This window comes from Falco biarmicus, chromosome 7 (assembly GCF_023638135.1).
Source record: "Falco biarmicus isolate bFalBia1 chromosome 7, bFalBia1.pri, whole genome shotgun sequence".
Taxonomy (NCBI): domain Eukaryota; kingdom Metazoa; phylum Chordata; class Aves; order Falconiformes; family Falconidae; genus Falco; species Falco biarmicus.
The window spans coordinates 63,344,538-63,365,559 of NC_079294.1; the positions used below are offsets into that span (position 1 = coordinate 63,344,538).

The window sequence follows — 21,022 nt, forward strand, 5'->3', positions numbered from 1 at the left end:
TGTGCAGGTTTTGCAGGAGGAATGAGCAGATGTGAGAGGCTGGAAGAGCCATGCGCCTTGGGGAAAATTTGCCGTCTGGGTACAATGGAGAAAAGGACTTCACAGATTTGGAAGCTTGCTCCTACTTCTGTAAAAGAACTTTATCCAGCAGCCTGTGACAGTGCTGCGTTTTATAGATTTGCTGGCCCTAAATTCTGAAAATATCCCTGTCTACCAGGAGTTTAGCTGGAGATGGCAAAGGTCAAGACTACACAGTGGGGAGAAGGCAGGTCTGCTTTACCTTGTGCTTTCGAGTAAGACATCTTTTAGAGCAGCCAGCTGACCAAACACAGTATACGTCCACAGTCTTCTCAGCTCAGTAGAAATCCTTCAGCGTTATCACAGTTCCATTTGTTCTTTTCCCTGAAGAGATACAGAAAAGCAAAAGACATTTAGGGTGCTCTTTTGCCTGAAGCATTCAACACAGAAACATATCCCTATCTATTTGGCATCAGTATAGCATCTTGCAGGAGAGAAGCAGAACAAATTGCAATGAATAACCTGAACCTAGTACTAATTTTCTCTTTTCTTTCTCCTTGTAGGGATCCTGTTTACGATGCTGGTATTTGGACCAGCCTGTGGATTTATCTTGGGCTCCTTCTGTACCAAAATCTATGTGGATGCTGTCTTCATTGACACAAGTAAGGAGAACTGTGGTTTTTTTTCAAATCGAATATGCTAATGTTGTATCAGCAGGACAAAAATGTTAATGCTCCCAAGCAGGAAGCTGCTTCTCATTCCATCTTGAGTGCCTCTTGCACCTATGGGAGTCACTTTTAGAGGGGTTTTATGATTGGGATGCAAAAGTTTTCAACTCTGTCCCCATAGATAACAGATTTGTAGTAGCTAAAATTTCTTCCATCCACGGGCTTTTCTCCTGTGAGATGAGTTTCAGCCCAGCTCTTGGATGATGCCTTAAAATACCACTGTGGCAGGACACAGGGGCTAGCCATGGACATAGTCTTGCCGAGGAAGCTGTTCCAGAGAGAGCTGCCGTCCCCAGGACTTGGGAGGACTGTGCAGGGTCTCTGATGGAACACACCAGTAAGACCCATGCCCGGCACCTTCTGCGAATGACCCAGTTTGGATGGACAGGTTCAGTCCCACAGCATTATTGCTTTTTCCCAAAGCAGTGCTAATTATTGCTCACCCTGAATTTGCACTTGGGTTCAAGCAAATCGTTTGCAAATTTGTCTTTAGAGAAAAACGTACAAATTCTTTGCTTTTACTGCTACCCGCACTATGTACTCTTTGCCATTAGAGGGCAATGTGTAACCGGCTGTCACCCACTGCTCCCCAAGCCCTTTGCCTGTAGAATGCAAACCTGGTGCTTCGTTCTTTTCCCGTAGTTGTTCAGATGCTTTTTCTACAGTTCTTAGCTCTGTCTGATCCCACAGGCTCTTGTCCTGCCGCAAGGGTGTTCTCCCCTTTCAGGGTGCGTTGCAGTTCTATGATGTGGCAAATACACCTTTCACAGCATGCGTTTGGATGGAGTTGAACCTTGCTGGACTCGGAACAGAATTGTGCAAATCTAAGAGTGCTACTGCCTTCTCTTTGTCTTGTATGCACGTGGCAGCTGAAGAAATCTAGATAATACCAAGCAAGCAGGAAATAATTATTATTTTTGATGGCTGAGACTTTCAGCTGCAGCTTGGTCAAACACCACATGGCCCCTTTTCATTCTTTGACTTTAGCAAAGATACACCAAAGACTTGCTTGGTTCTGGAGACAGAGGAACTGCTTTTAACCCTGTTATATATTTGACCATTAAGTATAATTTACTCCAAAATATGAATGTGCAGAAGAAGATATTTCTTCTCTCTAGTAGGTGAAGCTGTGGAACCCCTCACCATAGAGTGTTAGAAGTCTACAAATGGATTCAGAAACAATTGGATTAGTTTAGAGAAGAAAAAATGAACATGACACCAAATCTAACTTAGAAAGTCCCTGAGCCACAAATCGCAAGAATAATATCAGGTATATGTTGACTTTATTCATGTGGGCTTTCTGGGCATCTGTGGCTAGTAACCATCAGAGGCAAGGTGCTGGACTAGTTAAAAAGTTAATTTGATGTGATCTGGCCATTTTTAACATAAGGTTTATATTTACAGCTCAAAAAGACCCGGGCAAATACAGAGCCACTGAGGAGAATGGTGGAGCGTGATTATTGAGAAGCCTGGAGGGACTGTGGCTCAGCAGCTTGTAGGGAGGGTATAGTGCTTTCCAGATGCAGGTCCAACTGGTTTTGGCCATGGTCCATCGCTGTCATGCAAAGACTGGGGCACACATGGCCTCTGTCTATTTTTGGATAGGAAAAAGTTTTCTTGTTGCAGCAGGCTCTGCCTTGCAGCTTCGGGGTCGCACGAGGAGACTGAGCTCCAGAGGGCTGAGCCCTGTCCTGCTCCCTGTTTCAGGTAGGAGATGTGGGATGCCAGGGCACACTGCTGCGCTGCCCTCCGTACAGGACCTGTTTTAGGAAGGGGATATGAAGAAGACCTTGGTTTAGATGGCTCTTCACATGGCTGTGTTCCCAAGAACCTGAAAAAAATGCACTTCAGGCAGGATGAAATAACAGCAGAAGAATCCTGTCCCTCTAGAATGCTATTTTTCAAGCTTCGTATATGTTTGAGAGCTAATTTGAGTTATTTTCCCCAAGGAGAAAAGAGTTTCCTTCCGTCTGTGCTTGAGAGACAACTTGATTGCCTCACTTGAGACAGATTTTTCAGAGCAGTGGTAACCAGACATCGTGAACGGAGGAGTTTGTTATTCCAGCCATGCGGACCCAGGTCTCCACTGGGAGTCAACTTCAGCACCGGGCACCCTCTGTCAGCTTGTAGAGTGGCTATGGCAGCGAGATGGCTGTTAGGAATACAGCTTTTTCTCTCCTTCGGCTTGTTTTTATTCCACCAGACTGACTCCAGAGCCTCTTTTTTCCTTATCTCTGCTGAGTGATGACCTACAGGATACTCCTGCCTTTTACTTCACTTTTCTGCATTTTCTGATGATTTCTCTACCTTTCTGAGCCCATTTGATACAGTGGGTGGGTTTCTTTTCCAACAGTTCAGACTGTTTCACCCTCCACACAGTCACAGGTGCCCATAAAGCCCAAATGCCCATCTCTCCTTTGCTGAAAAGGGCTGTGAAGTCAAAGCAGGGAGAGCGTTGACCTACTGGAAAAAAGGATAAGCCAGGACGGAGATGCAGTGTCCTTGTCTGTGCTGCTGCTTCTCCGTGCAGGTCTTTGTGCCAGTAGGTATGTCAGCTGTGCACATTAGACACACCGGGATAGTGATGTCCAAAACCTCGGTGCCAGCACAGGGACACTGACTGGTATATGACAGCTTCCTAGAACTGGCGGAGCCAGAAACACTGGAGAGAAGCTCTTGATTACAGGGTGTTGCAGAACTGGATGTACCATCTAGATGGGCAAGGTGGTGGGTCCTCTTGGATGAGGGGTGTGGGATGCCCTGTGGGTCCCAACTTTGTGTCTGGGAGCCCCTCACCACCCAACAAAACCCCCAACAACCATCTTCCTGCCTACAAGAGCGTTAACACTGTTGTCTTCCCCTCCGTACAGCCAAGTCGCTGACGTGTGTGTTTCCCATTGCAGGTAAGCTGGACATAACCCCAGATGACCCTCGGTGGATTGGTGCATGGTGGGGAGGCTTCCTGCTGTGTGGTGCCTTACTCTTCTTCTCGTCCCTGCCGATGTTCGGGTTCCCGCAGTCCTTGCCCCCGCGGCCGGAGCACGCTGGGGAGAGCGCGCAGGCCATGCTTCCCGAGAGGGAATATGAGAGACCCAAGCCAAGCAACGGGGTCCTGCGGCATGCGCTGGACGGGGAGAGTAGCACGACCTGCCTTCAGCAGCTGCGAGGTGAGGCACTGGCCCTTGTCACGTTTTCTGTGAGAGTCAGCAGCTGGTTGGATTTATAATTGGTCTCTGATTTGGGCTATCTACCTCTACCTCCAAGAAAATCCCAAAAAAAACCTCAGCGTCCTGAAATTTCAGTCCCTAGCTTCTAATTATCTCTGGCATTGTCCTCATTTTAAAGACAGACTGTTCCACTTGAAAGGTTTGGGTGGTTTTTTTAAAACTACAAAGCTTCAGAAATGCATGATAGTCCTGCAGAGTTGATAAAAAAAATGAAGGGGAACATAGTTGCCAGGGCAATTTGTGAACTTCTCTCCAGTCTACTGTCCTGCTCCTCTCTGCCTCCCAAAACAAAGAACGAGCCAGCAAGGGCGGTTAAAAGAAACTGGGAGCTTGCAGCACCTGAGCTGCAGCTTAGTGCAATCCCAGATACAAAGCAATGAGTGCTGGACACCACCACAGCTCTTAAACTGGGATGGAGAGGAGGTAGATACCAGTCCAGAACAGCAGCAATGTGGCAGGGCAGAGCATGGCTTGCAGCGCATTAGAGTAGAAAACACCACATCGTGTCCTGCAGTGTTGGAAATGGACCTGGCTCTAATTAAGGTTATCTAAGCATCCACCATTTTGTGGGAGAGCGTGGGCAGATATCCTTCCTGTAGGCTGCACTGGAAAATCCTTCTTCTGAGAAGGTGGTCCTGGAGCACTGGTGGTTGCTGCCCACTCTCCGGCACTGTGGCAGAGCAGGTTTCGTTACTGCCTAGTGCATTTAGATAAGTGGGAACAAAATCACTTATTCCCTGTGCAGTCGCCTTAATTGGGAATTGAATGAGGTGCGGGTGGGAAGGAAAAAGAGACTTGGGGAGGAAAAAGTGTTTTCTTAAATACAAAAAGGCCTTGAATAGTTGATGTGGTTGTTCATTAAGGGAAGGTCAAAAAGGTGAAATTTTGACTTGGTGAGACAATTCAGAAGAAAGGTAAAGGGATAAACAGTTTGACAATTTGTCTGTAAAATTAATTTCTTCATCCTTTCATCCTTGTTGCAAGGATTTTCTCACGTTTGAGGAATGGGCTTTTCCCATGGTACGTCCATCTGGATAATTCTGTGGGTTTTGTTGTGCACATCTGCTTCTGGCCACTGAGTTTTTTGAATGGGCACTGAAAATTTTTGCAGGTTTTCATATAGAAAAATGAAAGAATACAGCACATCCTTGCTGCATGGAGGGGCAGCAGTTCTGCCCAAGGATGGTGCAGAGCAAGCTGAGCTTCTTGCCCACAGGGAGGCCATGGGGTGATTTCTATAGCATCTGTTGCTCATTGAAGTAGAGAAATTAAACTGCCACATCCATACGCTTCAAAGTATTGAATACATCAGGAGGCACCGCAGTCTTCCACGTTAACCTTCTCATTGCAGGTAACCCCATTTCGGATCAGTCAGTATTCCAGAATTCTCTTTGTAGATGGACTTTTAAATACAATTTACATCACATCAAATAAGACAGGGGATGACCTTTTTATTTATGCCTTTGAGTCTGTCACAGACGACACAATGTTGGTAGCTGACATCTCCTTTCAAGTCCCTTGCCACTATTGTCACAGTCAGAATGTGGTCAAGAGTCATGTTTGCTAATGTGCCTGCCTGGAGATGTTCAGACAGGTACTGCAAGGGAAGGCAAACGTGCCTCACTCATTCCTCATGAGCAGTGTTTAAGGTGATGGGTTGAATCTTGCTGTGTATATACGTTATTTTGCCAGCAGCTGAAACATATATGCGTTCCTATGTGGCAGGACCTAGTATTCTCAATCTGTTTGTTGATTGTACAGTTTCCTTTGGGGAAAGTTAGATTGCCTTTTTCCTGGGACAAAAAGGACTGGTAGTTATATACAAAGGTTAAAATATATATGTGCATGCACAGTTGTGTCTTCTGTTGTATTATGGGCTCTAGGCTTGGATTTGCATGTATTTGTGAAGCTAAATAGCAGATATGTATCTGTCCGGGGGGGTGGGGGTGGAAATGCTCACTGGGGTTTGTACGGCTATCATTCTGACTCCTTTTCAGCGAGTGTTGTCTCTGCAGCTCAGTCCTGGGCCGGTGCGTGCCGGCTGTAAGTCTGTGTCTGCGTGGAGGTGTGGATGGTCCATATCTCACGCACAGTGCAGGGAGGAAGAGTTGTTTTGTTTCTCTGGGCTGATTGCACAAACACACTTGGCATCGACAGCATCCTTAGAGGCTGAACTGAGGCTCCTTTTTGCCTGTTGAAGGGGTTTCATTTTACTCTTGGTTTTGGGGGTTTTTTTTTGGTTTGTTTGGTTTTTTTGCAAACCTTGCAGTGACTGCCGCAAGTGAGTGGACATGGCAGGAGCAGAAGCGGGGCGTTGTCAGCTGGGGACATGCTCCCAGCTGGGTCACAGCTGTCCGCTAGTGACATGGCATGGCTGGCATGTAGGAGGATGCTCGAGACGCTACAAGATCTGCTGAAAGACAGTGAGATGCAGGGTTGCGTGAGATTCCTTGGCTTTCTCTAGCCTTAGCACACAGAAAAGCTAGCACTAATATAAAAGCAACCTGCTCAAAGCGTCAAAGTGTTTTACATCTCTGTCAAGGTCTGAACAGGAGGAAGGGCCCAGCTTTCGGGAAGTCGTGACATCTTTTCCTGTGGGATATTTTCATACCAGGAAAAGAAGCATCCTTAAGAGGAACTTCAAACTCTGAACAGAAATCATGCCTTTGAATAGCACAAGGTGAAGAGGGAGTCAAAGGCAGCAGAGGCGGTGGGTGGCTGCCACAGCAGCTCTGCACAGGGACATGGTGGCTCATGCAAGAAGGCTATGGGGCAGTCCTGGGAGGTGCTTGCCATTGCTTAACTGACATATGAATGCTGCACAGCTTTACTTGATTAGTATTTCAGTTAAGCAATGCAAATCCATTTGGGAGCATGTGGAAGTGAAGGATTAATAGCAGGGGGAGGATGGATAAATGCTGCCATTGCTCTTTGCTCTCAGCTGGCAGACTGGCAGGGTTGATCCAGCCCTGTGCTCTCCGTATGGTCTGTGAAAGCACTTCAGGCATGGGCTGCAGCAGTCCTTACTGTCCTGGGGGCAAAGCTTTGCTTTCCTACCTCTGATCTGCCTTGGGGACCTCTCTGCTATTCGGGACCAGAGATGATGCTCAGCTGTGTCAGGGCACCTGTGCCTTCTGCTCCTGTCTGTTCAGCATCTGCCCTCACTTGGTGTTAACACACTGCCTCTAACCCACCACCTGCTCCAGGACGTGCTTGGAAATACTTTATTAAAATCTTTCTTTTTATTTTAATACAGAAATGGCACTGAATTGAGTGGTCAGTTCTGACGAAAATTGGTTTCAGAATGCTTCTTTGGCTTTATCTTTAACACCCCTGGAACATTCTGCTCTAAATGCATTTTGTTTTTCAGTGATTTAAACCAGAAATTCATTACATTCTCCTGTCTGTCTAGCAAGAGAGATTAAGAACCTAAAAGGATTTAAAATTATACAGAATCCTTCAGGTTTGGAGAGAGGAGCTCATTCACGAGGAATTAGAAGAAAACTCACTGTGGAATTAAATGAATTTCAAAACTGCAAATTCCCTAGATTTGGAAACATTTTGGTTTCTGTCCAGCTTCATTTCCAAGAGCGTAGGAGAGTTGGGATGTACAGCTGACAGCTGTCTTGTCTTCTGTTCGGTTCCTTCCTGCTCTGTGTACCAATCTGCTGAATACCTAGAGAGGGAGCTGGTCTGAATCCTGGATTTCTCTCCCCAAAAGAGCTCTCTGGGAGCAGGCATGTAGCACTGGGCCAGAAGCTTCCAGCTGTGCAGGGGGGGTCCTGGGCCGTGGAGAGCCTGTAGTTCTTCATGGGAGTTCATAGGACTGAGCAGGATTAATGGCCAACACAGTTTTAAATGCATGACTCTAACGAGTGATTATGACAACCTTCTGGAGAGGACTCCATCTGTACCTTCATACATGGCCAGAGTGGTGAGGCTTTGGCCCAGATCTAGACAAGTACTGAGACCTTAATACCCTTTTGGATTTGGGTCTTGGCTCCATACCAACATCTAGAAGGCTTGCTTTTAGAAAGCAAGTGAAATTCTAACCTTAGGTAGGGGAACAGCAGGTGATAATAGAAGGCCCCACATCAGATCTTGTTAGTCTTCGAGTTTCCTTTGCTGGGATTTTATGAGGGTACAGGCTTTGTTGGCAGGTTCTTCTTGGCTGTTTCAAAGCCAACATCCTTGTTATCAGAAGCTTTTATTAGTTCAGAAGGGCCTTCAGCCTGTGCGCTTTGGGGCAGAAGCTGAGCAGCAGCTGAGGCCAGGGAGAGTGTGTCTGTCTTTGTCTCTGCAAAGATACTGTGCCTTGCTGTGACCTCCATGACACGAGTGAGGGAGGTTTGTGTCCCCCTCTGAAGCTGAGCAAAGGTGGTTGCTGAAGGCAAGGTGATAGACTAGAAGGACCTGCTATCCGTGTATGAGAACGTTACTGTTGCTTCAAGCGTCTATCTGTCAGTAAGCCTCTGACATAGGTGTCATCCTTTTCCTTCACATCCTTTGTGATACTAATTTTGCCAAGGCCACGTGGACTTTGGCATATTAAACTCACCTGAGATACCTTCAGCACTCTTGCCTTACTCCATCGTCTCTTTTATAGGAGCTGCCTCTTTTCAGGAGGTATTTTCTTCTTGTTGCCTCCACTGTTTTCTTCATCCCTTATTCCTCAAGCCAGGTGGAGATTTTGCCTTTTGTTTCCTGTTGGGATCCGAGGCTTGCTGCCTACGGTGCTATTAGAAAGTAGCATTTTGGCTCAACATACATTTTGCCTTTCCCTCGCCGCACTGTCCTAGGTGGACTGGGCTGTAAACCTCCCTCTAATTTATTACTTTGCTTTCTGTGTTCCTCATCTTTACTGCAAATTGAAAACATGTCTCTGTAGGGTGCTCCAACTGGAAAAAGGGGCCCTGGTGATTGTAATGTTCCAAACAATTCATTTCAAGCACCAACGTGATGATTATAGTTTGTCGTTTCTGGAGAGTAGTTAAACCTCATGTAATGAGGTTGCCAATTATCCCTGGTACTCCCTGATGTTTAGTGACAAATCAAAGCTACTTGGTGTACATAAGTGTGTTTGCCTGTCCAGCCCATGGCCTGTCACCCACAGCTGGCCCCACAGCAGGAGATAGTGAGGATGCTTCATGCCTTGGCATGGGTGTTGCTTGTGGTGTTAAAAGATGAGAAGTCAAGGGATTGCCAGGGGTGTTGGAGAGCTTTGGGACATTCTCCTTGGGTCCCTTCCAATCTATGGATGATCCTGTGACCAACACTGCATGTGGATGGTCTGAAGAGTTGGGGTTTAAGTACTTCAGTGAAAAGAGGCTGAGATTTCTTGTTCTTGGAGTATCTTGCCATGGCAATGAGAATCGATTTTCTGCCATTGTTTCTGTAGTGTGTTGGGTGCGTTGGGAGAAGAATGTTAAATGAGCTGGTCTTTTTCAGCATGGGAGGGTGAGTCTTTCTGTGCTGCGTCTGATACAGCTCATGGGTTCTCCAAGAGGACTTTTGAGACTCTTTCCCTTTCCCCATTTGGTGAATGGGCTTCAACCTCAGATTTACAGCAACAAAGTGCTGCTACAAAGTGTTCAGCTAACCTCTGGGCCAACAAGGTGCAAAGTAACATTTATTATTACTTTTGCTGGGCTCAGCTCCCGTGAAGAAGTGCTGTCCTTAGCTGTTCTGTTCCCCAGGGCTTTACTGTCCCCCATCAGACATTTTCCATTTCCCCTTCTCACCCAGGACCATATGCCAGGCAGCTGAATGCACATCACTCTAGCCTATTAAGAGATGTTTAAACTTCATTGCTGACTTTTAATCTTGTTCCCAGAGGTATTTCACCCCAAGAACTGAGACAGATAAGGCAGCAACAGGTGTCAAATGATTCATCTTAATGGGTGGCAGTAGCAAGATGAAAGGATATTCATTTCTATGGGGAGCATCCTGTCATTTCCCGTAGGAAGTGAAAGGGAACAAGCTGGTCCTGGCTGAGGAAATGTTGGAGGCTGCCAGGCATTGCTGGCATCGCCTCTGCACTCGGTGCACTAGGTTTTGTGTTAATACCCTCCAGCTGGTAGAGAGCCCTGTTGCAGTAAACAGTGGTCAGACATAAAGTGAAGGACAGAATCTGTCCCAGAAGATACACACGCAAGGAGGAGAAGCAGTGATGAAGTGATGGCACTTGTAGCCCAACACTGCCAGGCAAGGCAATCACAAGGGCCTCCTCTCTTGTGTGAGGTGGTGCAATAACTCTGCAAAACTTTTGCTGTCCTCCCCCAAGTACGAAGGGTGGATTTTGACCTTGGTATGCATGATGATTGGGTACCAGCCTTGCCAAATTCAGAAATAAATGTCCATGCTCTTTAACTCCCTCCTGCAGAAGACAGGCCGTCATTGTTATTATTTGGTGGATGAAGTTAAAGGTAGACCTTTGTGTCTTTGCATTTGAATTGGCACAAAGCTACATCTCGAGGAATCCATTAATCTTGAACAAACTGAACTCCAGGGGCACAGCAGGCATTAATACCTTAAATACGGCTTTTCAAGTTCAGCACTGCCAAGTCCACCTTTGCATTTTCCTTCCTTTTCCTGGCAAGAAGGAGAAATTCTGTAGGTGGCCACCAAAGAACTGAAGGAGGCAGCAGGTAGCTTCTGAGATCTATCCACATCTGAATCCTCCCACCCCCGTTTCTCCCTCCCAGTACTTTTTTCCTTTTTTTTCTTTTCCCCCTGTTCTACTAAAGAATACTGTGCCTCCTGCACCTTCATTATGTTCAGCAAATCCTCAGGAATCAAGAATTTTATACAGCGTGAAAAAAAAATTGTGATTCAAAGAGACCAGGAACTGTGGAATGTCCCTATCCAAAAAGGTTAGATCAAACCTAATTATAACCCTCCTGCCCCCTGCCCAAGAAAGAACCAAAGGGGACCAAGGAGAGCCTTGACAAAGAGCTGTGCATTCATTTGCTGAGGCCAGTGCAATTAGATTTTGCACCAAAAAAAGCCCTAAGGGAAAACAGAAGCCAACACCAGAGAAAACTGTCATCTGCCAGACCCTGGTACACTATAGGGGTTGTGGGGGATGGATTTTCAAAATGCAAATAGGGGTCCGTTGAGGCTTCACTACACTTCAGCGAGGTAATTTTCAAACTTAATGATTTTCACATTTAATTCAGGGAGAAATTAGTCATCAGGTATTGAGACAAAGCAAGGCTCTCTTCTGTACTGGGATGCTCTTCAAGCTGTGTTATCTCGGCAATAATTAAAATGTTCGCTGAAGTAGAAAATGTGCTATCTGATTCATTAGCCAGATTTTCCTTTGTAAGGTAACTCATGTTTGCTTATCAGAAATGGAGGCAGGCTTGGAGAAGAGGACTCTGGACGCTAATGATTCAGGGCAGGGGGAAGGAGCCAATGGTTCATGAAACTAAAGCAAGTGTGCGTGCATCTTACACAGTGAACATGTCCTCTTTCACCCTTGCAAACACCACAACTGGTAGGGTCTGCATGGAAGGCGTTGCTTGGCTGGTGAAGCTCTGGGTTATACAGAGGATACACGGGCTAGCGTGCCTGTCCCAGTCATAAAGTCCCTTATGCCCGTGGGTGGCCGTGGCCCCAGGCTAAGCAGGAGCATTTCAGGTTGCACCCAGATGTGCTACATGAAGGTGTCCCTCAGCAAGTGAGCCAGTGTTACATGGGAATATGAAACAAATCTGGATGGCAGGAGAAGGAAAGGCCAAGTGTGAGCTGCGTTAGCTTGTGTCTGAAAGCTTACAAGAATCTGCGTGGTGCTGAGTACAGTACTGGTGACGCCCACTGGCTGGTTTAGCGTTTTTCATGGGGAGCAGATAGGGAAAGGAGGAGGAAGAGAACACTAGGCTTTGATGGACTTCCCTGGGGGGGAAACAAAAGCAGTATTGGAAAACATTCATCCTTCAAATTTTCAAAATCATCTGTAAGATGTGAACATAACAACAGGTGACTTTTTTGCACTCCCCTGGTATCTGAATCTGTAGATGACACCATTTTGGTGTTTCACTTTGTTCTGGTGTTGCTGCTTTCAATGAGCTTGTCTGTGCAGAACAGAAAATTACTCCAGGTTTAAGTGAGTTTGTCCTGCAGGAGAGCAGCAAGGCACCTCTAGCACCTCAAGTAGAGCCTACACAAAAAAAAACTTTTCCCTTTTTCTTCTTTTCTAGTGATCCCCAAAGTAACTAAGCACTTGCTCTCCAATCCCGTCTTCACCTGTATCATCCTGGCAGCCTGCATGGAGATCGCGGTGGTGGCCGGCTTCGCCGCCTTCCTGGGAAAGTACCTGGAGCAGCAGTTCAACCTCACCACCTCATCTGCCAACCAGCTCCTGGGTGAGTAACCACAGGGGCCATCAAATCTTCTGCATCAAAAGGCATTTAAAGGTGTTCAGCGTGGCTGGTTACCTCAACCTGTCTCACTGGTTAGACTGTCCAAAAAGTGACTTGCCCAACATCTAGAAATGTGTCCCTAAGTGGTAGGACCGGGCTCCAGCTGTACCTTGTCTGCAGAGGCCAGAGCAGACCTCCAGCATCCTTCCTCTTCGACTGCACTCTCCACTGCAGCCCACTGCAGTCACTTCCCCTGTAGCCAAGCCCCTTGTGTGAGAAGTGGTATGATACAGCCAGCGTATGAAGGTCTGTGGTGGCCCTGAGGTGCAGCAGAAATCCCAACCAAACCGGGCCGTTTGGTTGCCCAAGACTGCAGTGGCTTGCTGAGTGACAGGGCTGCCCAGCAAACAGCTTGTCTTGTGGTTTAGGTATCACAGAATTCTCCAGCCCATCTCCATCTGGGTTAGGAAGCCCAGTTTCTCCTGCTAGTCCCTCCATTCCCCTTGGAGTGGAAGTGGTGGGAATGCAATCAGCAGTTTGAATACTCAAGCTATTACAGGCTGGTGTCTTTCAAATGCCCTTTCTCTCTGACCATGCTATGCTGCTGCAGTTTCTCATACATATATTTCTCAATATTCACTCATTCTCTGTCAGGATACTGATGCACACACAGGATCTTAATTTGTTTTCTCCTGCTGCTCATTCCTAAGCAGGCCCAGTGATCTGTTTACGACAGCCATTCTCTCAGCAGCACCCAGTTAAGATATCTACTGGTTGATCTTGGATGATGATCTACAACTACAGCTCGCCAGATGGGCAGCTGGCAGTGATCTGTCAAAAACGGGAACATCATGAAATGGGTGGAACTTAATACCAAAATGAGGGGCTTGCAAGCTGGTCTCCTGACAGTTAATTTTCCCATTGAACTCATTGATACCTTCTGGTTTGGGCCTGGTTTTCCAAAAGAAACAATCCCCTGCAGTCAATCTTGCCTTGTCTGGCAACATAGGAACTCACTGCTGAATTTTGGTTGGATATGACAGAAGGCCAGAGGTCTCAAAGATGTTAGGCTCTTCCATCTTTCCTGAAAATTAAAGCCTTGGCAAAGGAAAGCAACTTCACTGTTGACCCACTGGGAGAAGGAAAACCGCTATACTGTTTGGTGGGAGATGCCTGGCCAGTGAACATGTCAGTACAGCTGGATGGTCAGCAAGGAGGGAATCACTTATGAGCCAGAGCACGTCCTGCTTCGGACCTAGCAGTGGGAAAGGAGACTTTGATACATCCGTAGTCCTCACAACAACTTGTTTAATTTAAACAAAGTTGCTACCAGATTTCCCACGTGGTATTTATGGGGGTCCAGAAATGCCAGCATTTGGATGCACTTCTAAGCTTAGCCCAGGTAGGTAAAGTCTGGAGTATAACTGGCAGCAAAGGGATAAGAGTTAACCCAGACAAGCTTAGTGTGATGATGCCTTTCTGTGCCTGGCAAGTTAATCACTTCTGGCAGTGATTTTGCATCTCACAGTTTAAGAAGATTCTTTAAAGAAGACTTCATATTTTCAAATGCAACTATTGCCTAATCTTTGAAGATCAGGCTGCTGTGAAGTATACCAAGCAGGGTTCATTCAAAGCCTCTAGACACCTCAGAAAATTCTTAGCTTTATTTGTCTGCCAGCTGTTGCAGGAAGCATTAGAGATGCTGCTGCTTAGGTTAGGGTGAGCCATCCTCAGCAATTTTGGCATCTCCCCCCAGTATTGACAAGAACTGGAAGAAGATTCCAGTTCCTCTGTGCAAGGCAGCATACACATTTGCATCCATTTCTCTCTTTTTGGGCAACTCCAGCTTGGTGCTACTCCAGCGGTTGGTCATTGCAAGCTTTCCCCATGCTAGTGCACAGATGTCTGCTGGAAAGTAAAAAGCTGTAATAGTGTGGTTCACTGAGCCTTGCTCACGCTTCTGGCTAACTGATCTTTCTTCTTGCAGGAATGACAGCAATCCCATGTGCGTGTCTGGGCATATTCCTGGGTGGCCTCTTGGTGAAGAAGCTCAGCCTGTCTGCTCTGGGAGCCATCAGGATGGCCATGCTGGTGAACCTGGTGTCCACAGCTTGCTACGTGTCTTTCCTGTTCCTGGGATGTGACACAGGACCTGTGGCAGGGGTTACTGTTCCCTATGGAAACAAGTGAGTCCGCAGAGAGTTTCAAGGTCTCACACAGCCTTACCAGCATAAATGCCATGTTACTGTCCTTAACAGGCAGCCTTCAGGCAGCACTGGCCCTTAGACAACCATGTAGAGCCAGCATATAAAGGCAGTGTCATACAGGGCTCTTAGTTTGGAATGTTTTCATGCCACTTGTCACTGTGCGAGTTGAGTACCTGCAGCTAACAACAGCGTTACTGCATTGGTCAAACTGAATTGAAAGGTGCCAGACTTGATTCTGCACCTATGACCAGCTACGTAGCATTGGGTCCAGTACACCATCTGGTTTCTCCTGGCAGCAAAGGACATGCACTGCTTTGTGCATTTGTTTAAGTGCCTGAGGGGAATTTGTAGAACCAGGTTTTAGATGCCTGGAAATTCAGATACAGTGAGGAAAGAGTATGTACGGCTCCAGGCCCATTTTAACGGGAGAAATGAGGCACACAGTGCCCTGTAGCATTCACAGGACTTGGAGAGAGTTATTCTGTATTTTCTTTTCTGATGCTCCTTGGTATGCAGTGGTGACTCTTTAGAAGGCGACAACTTCAAACTCTCAGCTCCTCACAGTTACTATTCTAAAAAAGTGCAAAGCAATCTCCACAGCATCTCTTTGGGTTTCCTTGGAGCTTCTCATTGGGGTAACAAGGCAGCCCAAGCCTTGCATTAGATTCTCTGTTGCAGAGGGACAGTGGCCATAACATTTCTGACCCCATGCAGAAGTTGTAGCCTGGATTTCTTGAGGCTGGGACCCAGATAGCCTGCCCAGGGCTTTTTGTAATTTGTTTGCCTTAACTACCTGCCTTCAAAGCTATTTTTGTGTGGGAGCAATTGGAAATGCTGGCTGATACTATCACACTGCCCATTAATTTCTCTTTCTGTTTCTCTTACAGCTCAACTCCAACCTCATCTCTGGACCCATACTCCCCCTGCAATAACAACTGTGAATGCCAAACTGATTCCTTCACTCCAGTCTGTGGGGCAGATGGGGTCACATACTTATCTGCCTGTTTTGCTGGCTGCAGCAGCACGGTGAGTGGGCTTTCCTCGGGACCTCTCACCTGTGAGCATGAGTGAGTGAGGTTAGCGCGTATCGGCTGGAGTAGCTCATTTACAGCGAGCAGTGGTTACAGCCTCAAAAACTAACTTCATACTTCAGATGGGCCTGAGCTACTGTCAGTTTTCACTCTGTTGTGTAAATGCCACCTGACTGCAGCAGCGATCTGCCACGGTCACTCACAGAGTGGGATGGAATTTCCCATCCTCATCCTCCTCCTCTGGTCTTTCCTCTCAGCACACAAGCAAGGAACACGACAGGAGATCTGCATGGTTGTCCACTGGCAGAACCCAGATATTCTGTGAGACTTTGCTAGCCCAGGCTGTGGGACCAGTTTCTCATTTCTCCTGCAGCTCCTCATCTCCCTGCTTCTCCACCTGCCCATGTTTGCCCTGCCTAATCCTTTTATTGTTTTTCCTCTTGCTCTTTTCCTGAATCTAGTTCCTAGGCACATGCAACCAGATACTGAGTTTATTCGCCCTTGTTTAAGCTTGCTTTCCCCTCCTCTTGCTTCTCTCTCTTTCCCTGCTTTGCTCTGAGGCAGCAGTAAGAGCAGTTGTCAAGGGAGCAGAGACTCCATCCCAAAGACATGCTGCATTTTTCAGTTCTCCATATCTAAGAGTTTATTTCCTTCAGAAAACTCTTAAAGGCCAAACCATTTATGTGTTAAGATGATATGGGGAAATTTTAGCAATATCTTAAAAGCCTGCTTTTCCACTTTTGCTGCTGAAATGGTAGTGTCTTCTGGGTTACCCTGAAAATGAGTGCCTGCCGCTCCATGGGTGGGAACTGGTGGGGTCCCAGCAGTCCTTGCTGCCTGCCTGGGGCTGTGCTAGGCATGGTCATTGCTGTCACACTGCCTGTGTGGAGCCTGTGGGAGGTCAGCCTGGTCACAGTGACTGTGGCTACAGGAACGTCAGTGCTCACCACATGCAGTTATCCCTCCGTCGCTTCATCCTTCCTTTTTAAGGAGACATCAAACCTCCCTTTGTGCCTTAAAGAGACAAGCCGCCTGCGAGTACCAGTGAGTGGAGGTGCAAGTTTGCTGCTGGCAAGAGCAACCTCACAGCCCAGATGACCTGGGAGCTCATCCTTCTTAAACCTCTTCCCTCCTCTATTCCCACTCCAGCCTTGGAGATGTAGGTACCCCTTTGAAATACCAGTTTTGAGGTGCTTTCAGCAACCCCACAAGTGTGTGGCACATGCAAAGGTGTTACATCCTGCCCTCTTCCTCCTCCTCCCAACAAGAGAGAAGTCAACACCTGGGCAGCAACATGATCATTTTAACAAGAAGCCAGCTTGTACAGGGCACACAGAATAGTGTCTCACCAGTTCGCTGAGCCCTTAGCAAGAATAGAGCCAGTGTGGTCTATGGCTGGAGTGTGGGAACAACTTCTTTGCTGTGCTGTGCAGGGCAAAGCTTTGGCTCCTCTGGAAGGAGCACAGTAATGAAAATTCAGTGCTGCCCCTTCCAGTCTGCCGCTGCCTGACCTCCTGCTCTGCAAGAGCAAACCTCTGAGCAAAAACCTCACTCTCCCTCATCCTCACTCTTACTTATTCTTTCTTATTTTGCCTTCTCGTCATCATCTTGGGTTTTTTTCCATTGCTTTGTTTTGTACTGTTTTTTTGCAGTAACATCTTGGACACAAATTAGTGAAGCAATAGCATCCTCTGGAAAGGGCATTATCAGGAATTATGGACCAGTTTGGCCATGCAACGGCCCTGAGGCAAAGCCAAATTGCCAAACCAGGTTTTAAACCCATAATCCAGGTAATGACCTGTCTAGAGGGTCTTGTGAATGTTATATGCTCGTGATGAGCCAAGGGTTGCTTTTACTGGGACATAAAATTCTCTGAATGCTTTATTTAACTTTACTGCGTTGGACATCTCTGACTGCCTCTCTCCGCTTTTCCTCTGTGAACAACTTCTCAAAGCAACTTGTAGCTCAGTATTTTCTTTTTCATTTCTTCTCTCTTACTGAGCTGATTGCAGAGGTGCATCTGTCCAAAAAGCCCTAGGAGCATTGGTGCTGATAGGCAGAGCTTAGGCACTGTCAGGAATTTCTCTTTCAAGCCATTCCTGGGAGTGACCCTTGCGTATGAAGCCTTTGATTGTGCATCTTGTTTGTTTGATGCCATTGCTTCACACACCCTTTTGGCTGGAGACGCCTGAATGCCTGGAATTACCATGCTGGCATCTCACAGCTTTGCACTGAAGTGCCAGCTTGTCCCATTTCCTGTCAGAGCCAGGGTTTAAAAAAAATGAGTAATTAAAAACGTGGGTAATTTGCATAGGTAATCATCCCAAACTCAGGAGGCTGTTAAAGGTGGAAACTCTGCATCTGTGCAGCTTCACAAGCACACAGAAGATCTGGGTGTGCAGGCTGCTGGGCCCTCGAACACTGTGATAATGTGTGGTTGAATGAGGTGGGATTGCAGACAAGGGAATCTACAGCAATTTGGCACGGGTAGCAAAAAGTTGCCCCTCCTACAGGACAAAGGTAACACTCCATCTTTGATGTTTCCTTTTTTGATGTCTGTGAGTTGTATAGTGCATCAGTAATAAAAGATCAAAGATCTCCCAGATAAGGATGAGATGCAGCACTAAGCAAGCAGATGTTGGTACAAACTACTCACGCTGCTTTGGGCTAGCACCTTGATGCACAATGGTCAGAAAAGCAGATTGAGGGGCAAATTTTCAGGCAGTGACGGTAGGGACCTGCCTCGTGGTTTGTGAAAATCACACCAATGGCAGGAGAATCTGCCCCACCATTGCCAAAAGCAGGTACTTTCTGTCCATTGATAAGAACCCATGGGAAATAAGGGGGCAGTTCTGTGTGTTTGCCATGATAGAAATGTTGTCCCAGGGTATTTCAGTGCAGGCATGTACTTTCCTGGACTTAGATGGGTTTTAATCCACGGGGCTGTGTCCAAGCTGGTTGTTAGCAGTGCACTGCAGTGAGAGCTAGGAACTACAAATTCCTGTTGTCTCTGTGCAAACACCACTGCAGTGGTGCTAATTGTCACCATACCGAAGCCTTCAGGTGGCAGCTTCTAACTCACAGCACAGGAATTTGTTATGTTAATTATTACTTGCCAGCCAGAAAGGCACCTGTATGTCTAATCCAGCTTTCCTCGAGTTCTGCACTGCGGTCTCTCTTGCCCTCTGTGCGCTTATTTGGAAGAAAATCATTTGACTTCTATGCGGAAGAAAGAGATTGGTGTCAGAAAGGCTGGAGTTGTATCCCCGCAGATCCTTATCTTTGGAGGCAGTGAACCAGAAAGTGTGCTTTTGTATGGTCCTAAGGGGACCCAGCAGAAAAGCAAAGGAATTTCCGCTTGAACATGGTAGAGGGGAAGAGGAGGAGATTTAGCTGTTTTTCAATATGTTTTATTTTATGGTGTTACTCCTCTTACAAACATGTGATCTGCAAACCCAGCAGGCTGATGAAGACAAGCCATGAATCATTTATGATCATTTCTGTATTCGTTAAGGGATTTCTTGGTAGTATTGTGTGCCTTAATTGCACTGACTTCCCCCACTCAGAAATTCAGGAGGGTGAGCTGGAAAATAAGAAAAAAAAAAAAATCCCTAAATCTGTGACTGGCAAACAAAGCTTCTTTTCACATCCTGCCCTTGCTGGAGAGATCACAGGAAAATGCAGTCATTTTTCCCTCCTTCTGATCACATATTGATAAAGTTTATCTCAACTGACTTAGCTTTTAGCTCAACACAAATCCCACTGAACCAGATGTAATTCATTAGCCCTGTAGTGTACTTGAGTCCAGTAGTGTCAGTGCCATCAAACTGTGATAGTTCAACTCTTGGTGAGCTGCAGCACCCAGCGTGGGTGGCTCCTTCCCGGGATTCAGGGTGCTGGAAGCAGGCGTTGAACCTGCAGCCAAGACCAGTGCTGCAGATTTACCTGCTTTTAATGTACTTCAGTTTAATTGCAACAGCCAAGAGGACGGAGGTAAATAAGAAAGTAATTACAACCATAATTTGGGGATCTTCCTTGTCGCAGGGACACAGATCATTTCTTTATTCTCCTCCAAAGGGGTATAACTTGGTAATAATTTTGTTGCAGTGACGTTTATGGGAGAGACTTGAAAGGAGCAGAAGAAAAGAAACAAGCCAAGGGACAGCTTTCCCTTGCTGGTAGCATGCATCGGAGCTGACGAACCTGTGAAATTCTTTCCAACCCCCCCTCAAATAAGCACTTAGGATTCACTTAATTGACCATTAGAGGATTCAGAGTTGCTGTTGGCAAGCTCTTGTACCAGAGGGCGGGTGGTGGGGGCTGCGGCTCTCCCTTCTCCTGAACCCCTGTGCTCCTCTGCAGAACCTCAGTGGCTGTTCATGCCTCACCTCGGTCCCTGCTGAAAATGCCACCGTCGTTCCTGGCAAATGCCCCAGTCCCGGCTGCGAAGAGGCCTTCTTGACATTCCTCTGCGTGATGTGTGTTTGCAGCATGATCGGGGCCATGGCGCAGACACCGTCAGTCATCATACTCATCAGGTAGGACCACTGCCAGGAGGAATCCATAAGTGTAAGGGGCTGCTCTTGGGGTGGGAGCAGGGCTGGAGGGACCGTGGGGTACTGCTGGGAGCTGCAGGGAGCCGGGGGTCCTGCACAGCTCCTGGGCTCTGCCTTTTGGGGCTGCACTGACTGTCCCCAGATCCATGACTTTGGACTGAACCTCGCTTAAGCCATCAGCCAATCCTCCTTTGACTAAGCACTGCCTGGTGGAGACACCTCGAAAGAGCTGCCTGTATTTTCAAAAGATTTTTAACCTCCTCAGCAAATGAGGAACTATGGGCACGGGCTTTCTCATATGTTGCTGCCTTTACATGCAGGCAGGAGTTGGGGATGTGAAAGCCCGAGCAGTCCTGGCTGAATTTCAGCCACGTTGTTTCAAGTGTTATTTAAATCATTTTCTCTCTAAGCCACTGTTTAGCTTGGTAGCGCCTGGTTCGTCCATGGCATGACACCACTGAATTCAGTGCCTGCAGTGCTGACTTGCTAGAGAGAAACAGGAATTGCTTGAGTACAGCTTTGGTAAAATGGGAGTGAGGAGGGACCGGGCTTGCAAGCCAAGGAGGTCCCTGCAGGAGTGCTGCCAAGAAAGGTGGCAGGCTTGTTCTTACCAAGGCTGGGGTTAGTATGGGAAGGGAAATACAGACATACAGGTTCTAGTCCCGGTAGTAAGCATGTGAAAACTGCATCAGGAAAGGGGCAGAATTGCAACCCCATGTTCTCAGCATGTAACAGCTTAATAAGATAGCTTTAGAGGTGGCTTGGAGATAACGGAAATCATGGAAAAATGAAAGGCTGCGGCAAAGACTAGCTTTGGTCAATATCCCCCTGGCTAGAGTTTAACTTCTGGCACCCTGGAGCAAGTCCAAGAACAGAAGGAACTCGAAAGTCT

General features: G+C 47.0%; 1 protein-coding gene across 2 annotated transcripts in view; it reads left to right on the forward strand.

Moving 5' to 3' along the window:
• SLCO3A1 (solute carrier organic anion transporter family member 3A1) overlaps positions 1-21,022 on the forward strand; it is a 152,705-nt gene that overhangs the window by 115,723 nt on the left and 15,960 nt on the right. For both annotated transcript variants that reach the window (XM_056346863.1, XM_056346862.1), the window contains exons 3-8: positions 582-680; positions 3,650-3,913; positions 12,175-12,339; positions 14,324-14,522; positions 15,431-15,569; positions 19,937-20,112. In XM_056346863.1, coding sequence (XP_056202838.1) covers positions 582-680; positions 3,650-3,913; positions 12,175-12,339; positions 14,324-14,522; positions 15,431-15,569; positions 19,937-20,112 — 1,042 coding nt within the window. The remainder of the gene's footprint in view (positions 1-581; positions 681-3,649; positions 3,914-12,174; positions 12,340-14,323; positions 14,523-15,430; positions 15,570-19,936; positions 20,113-21,022) is intronic.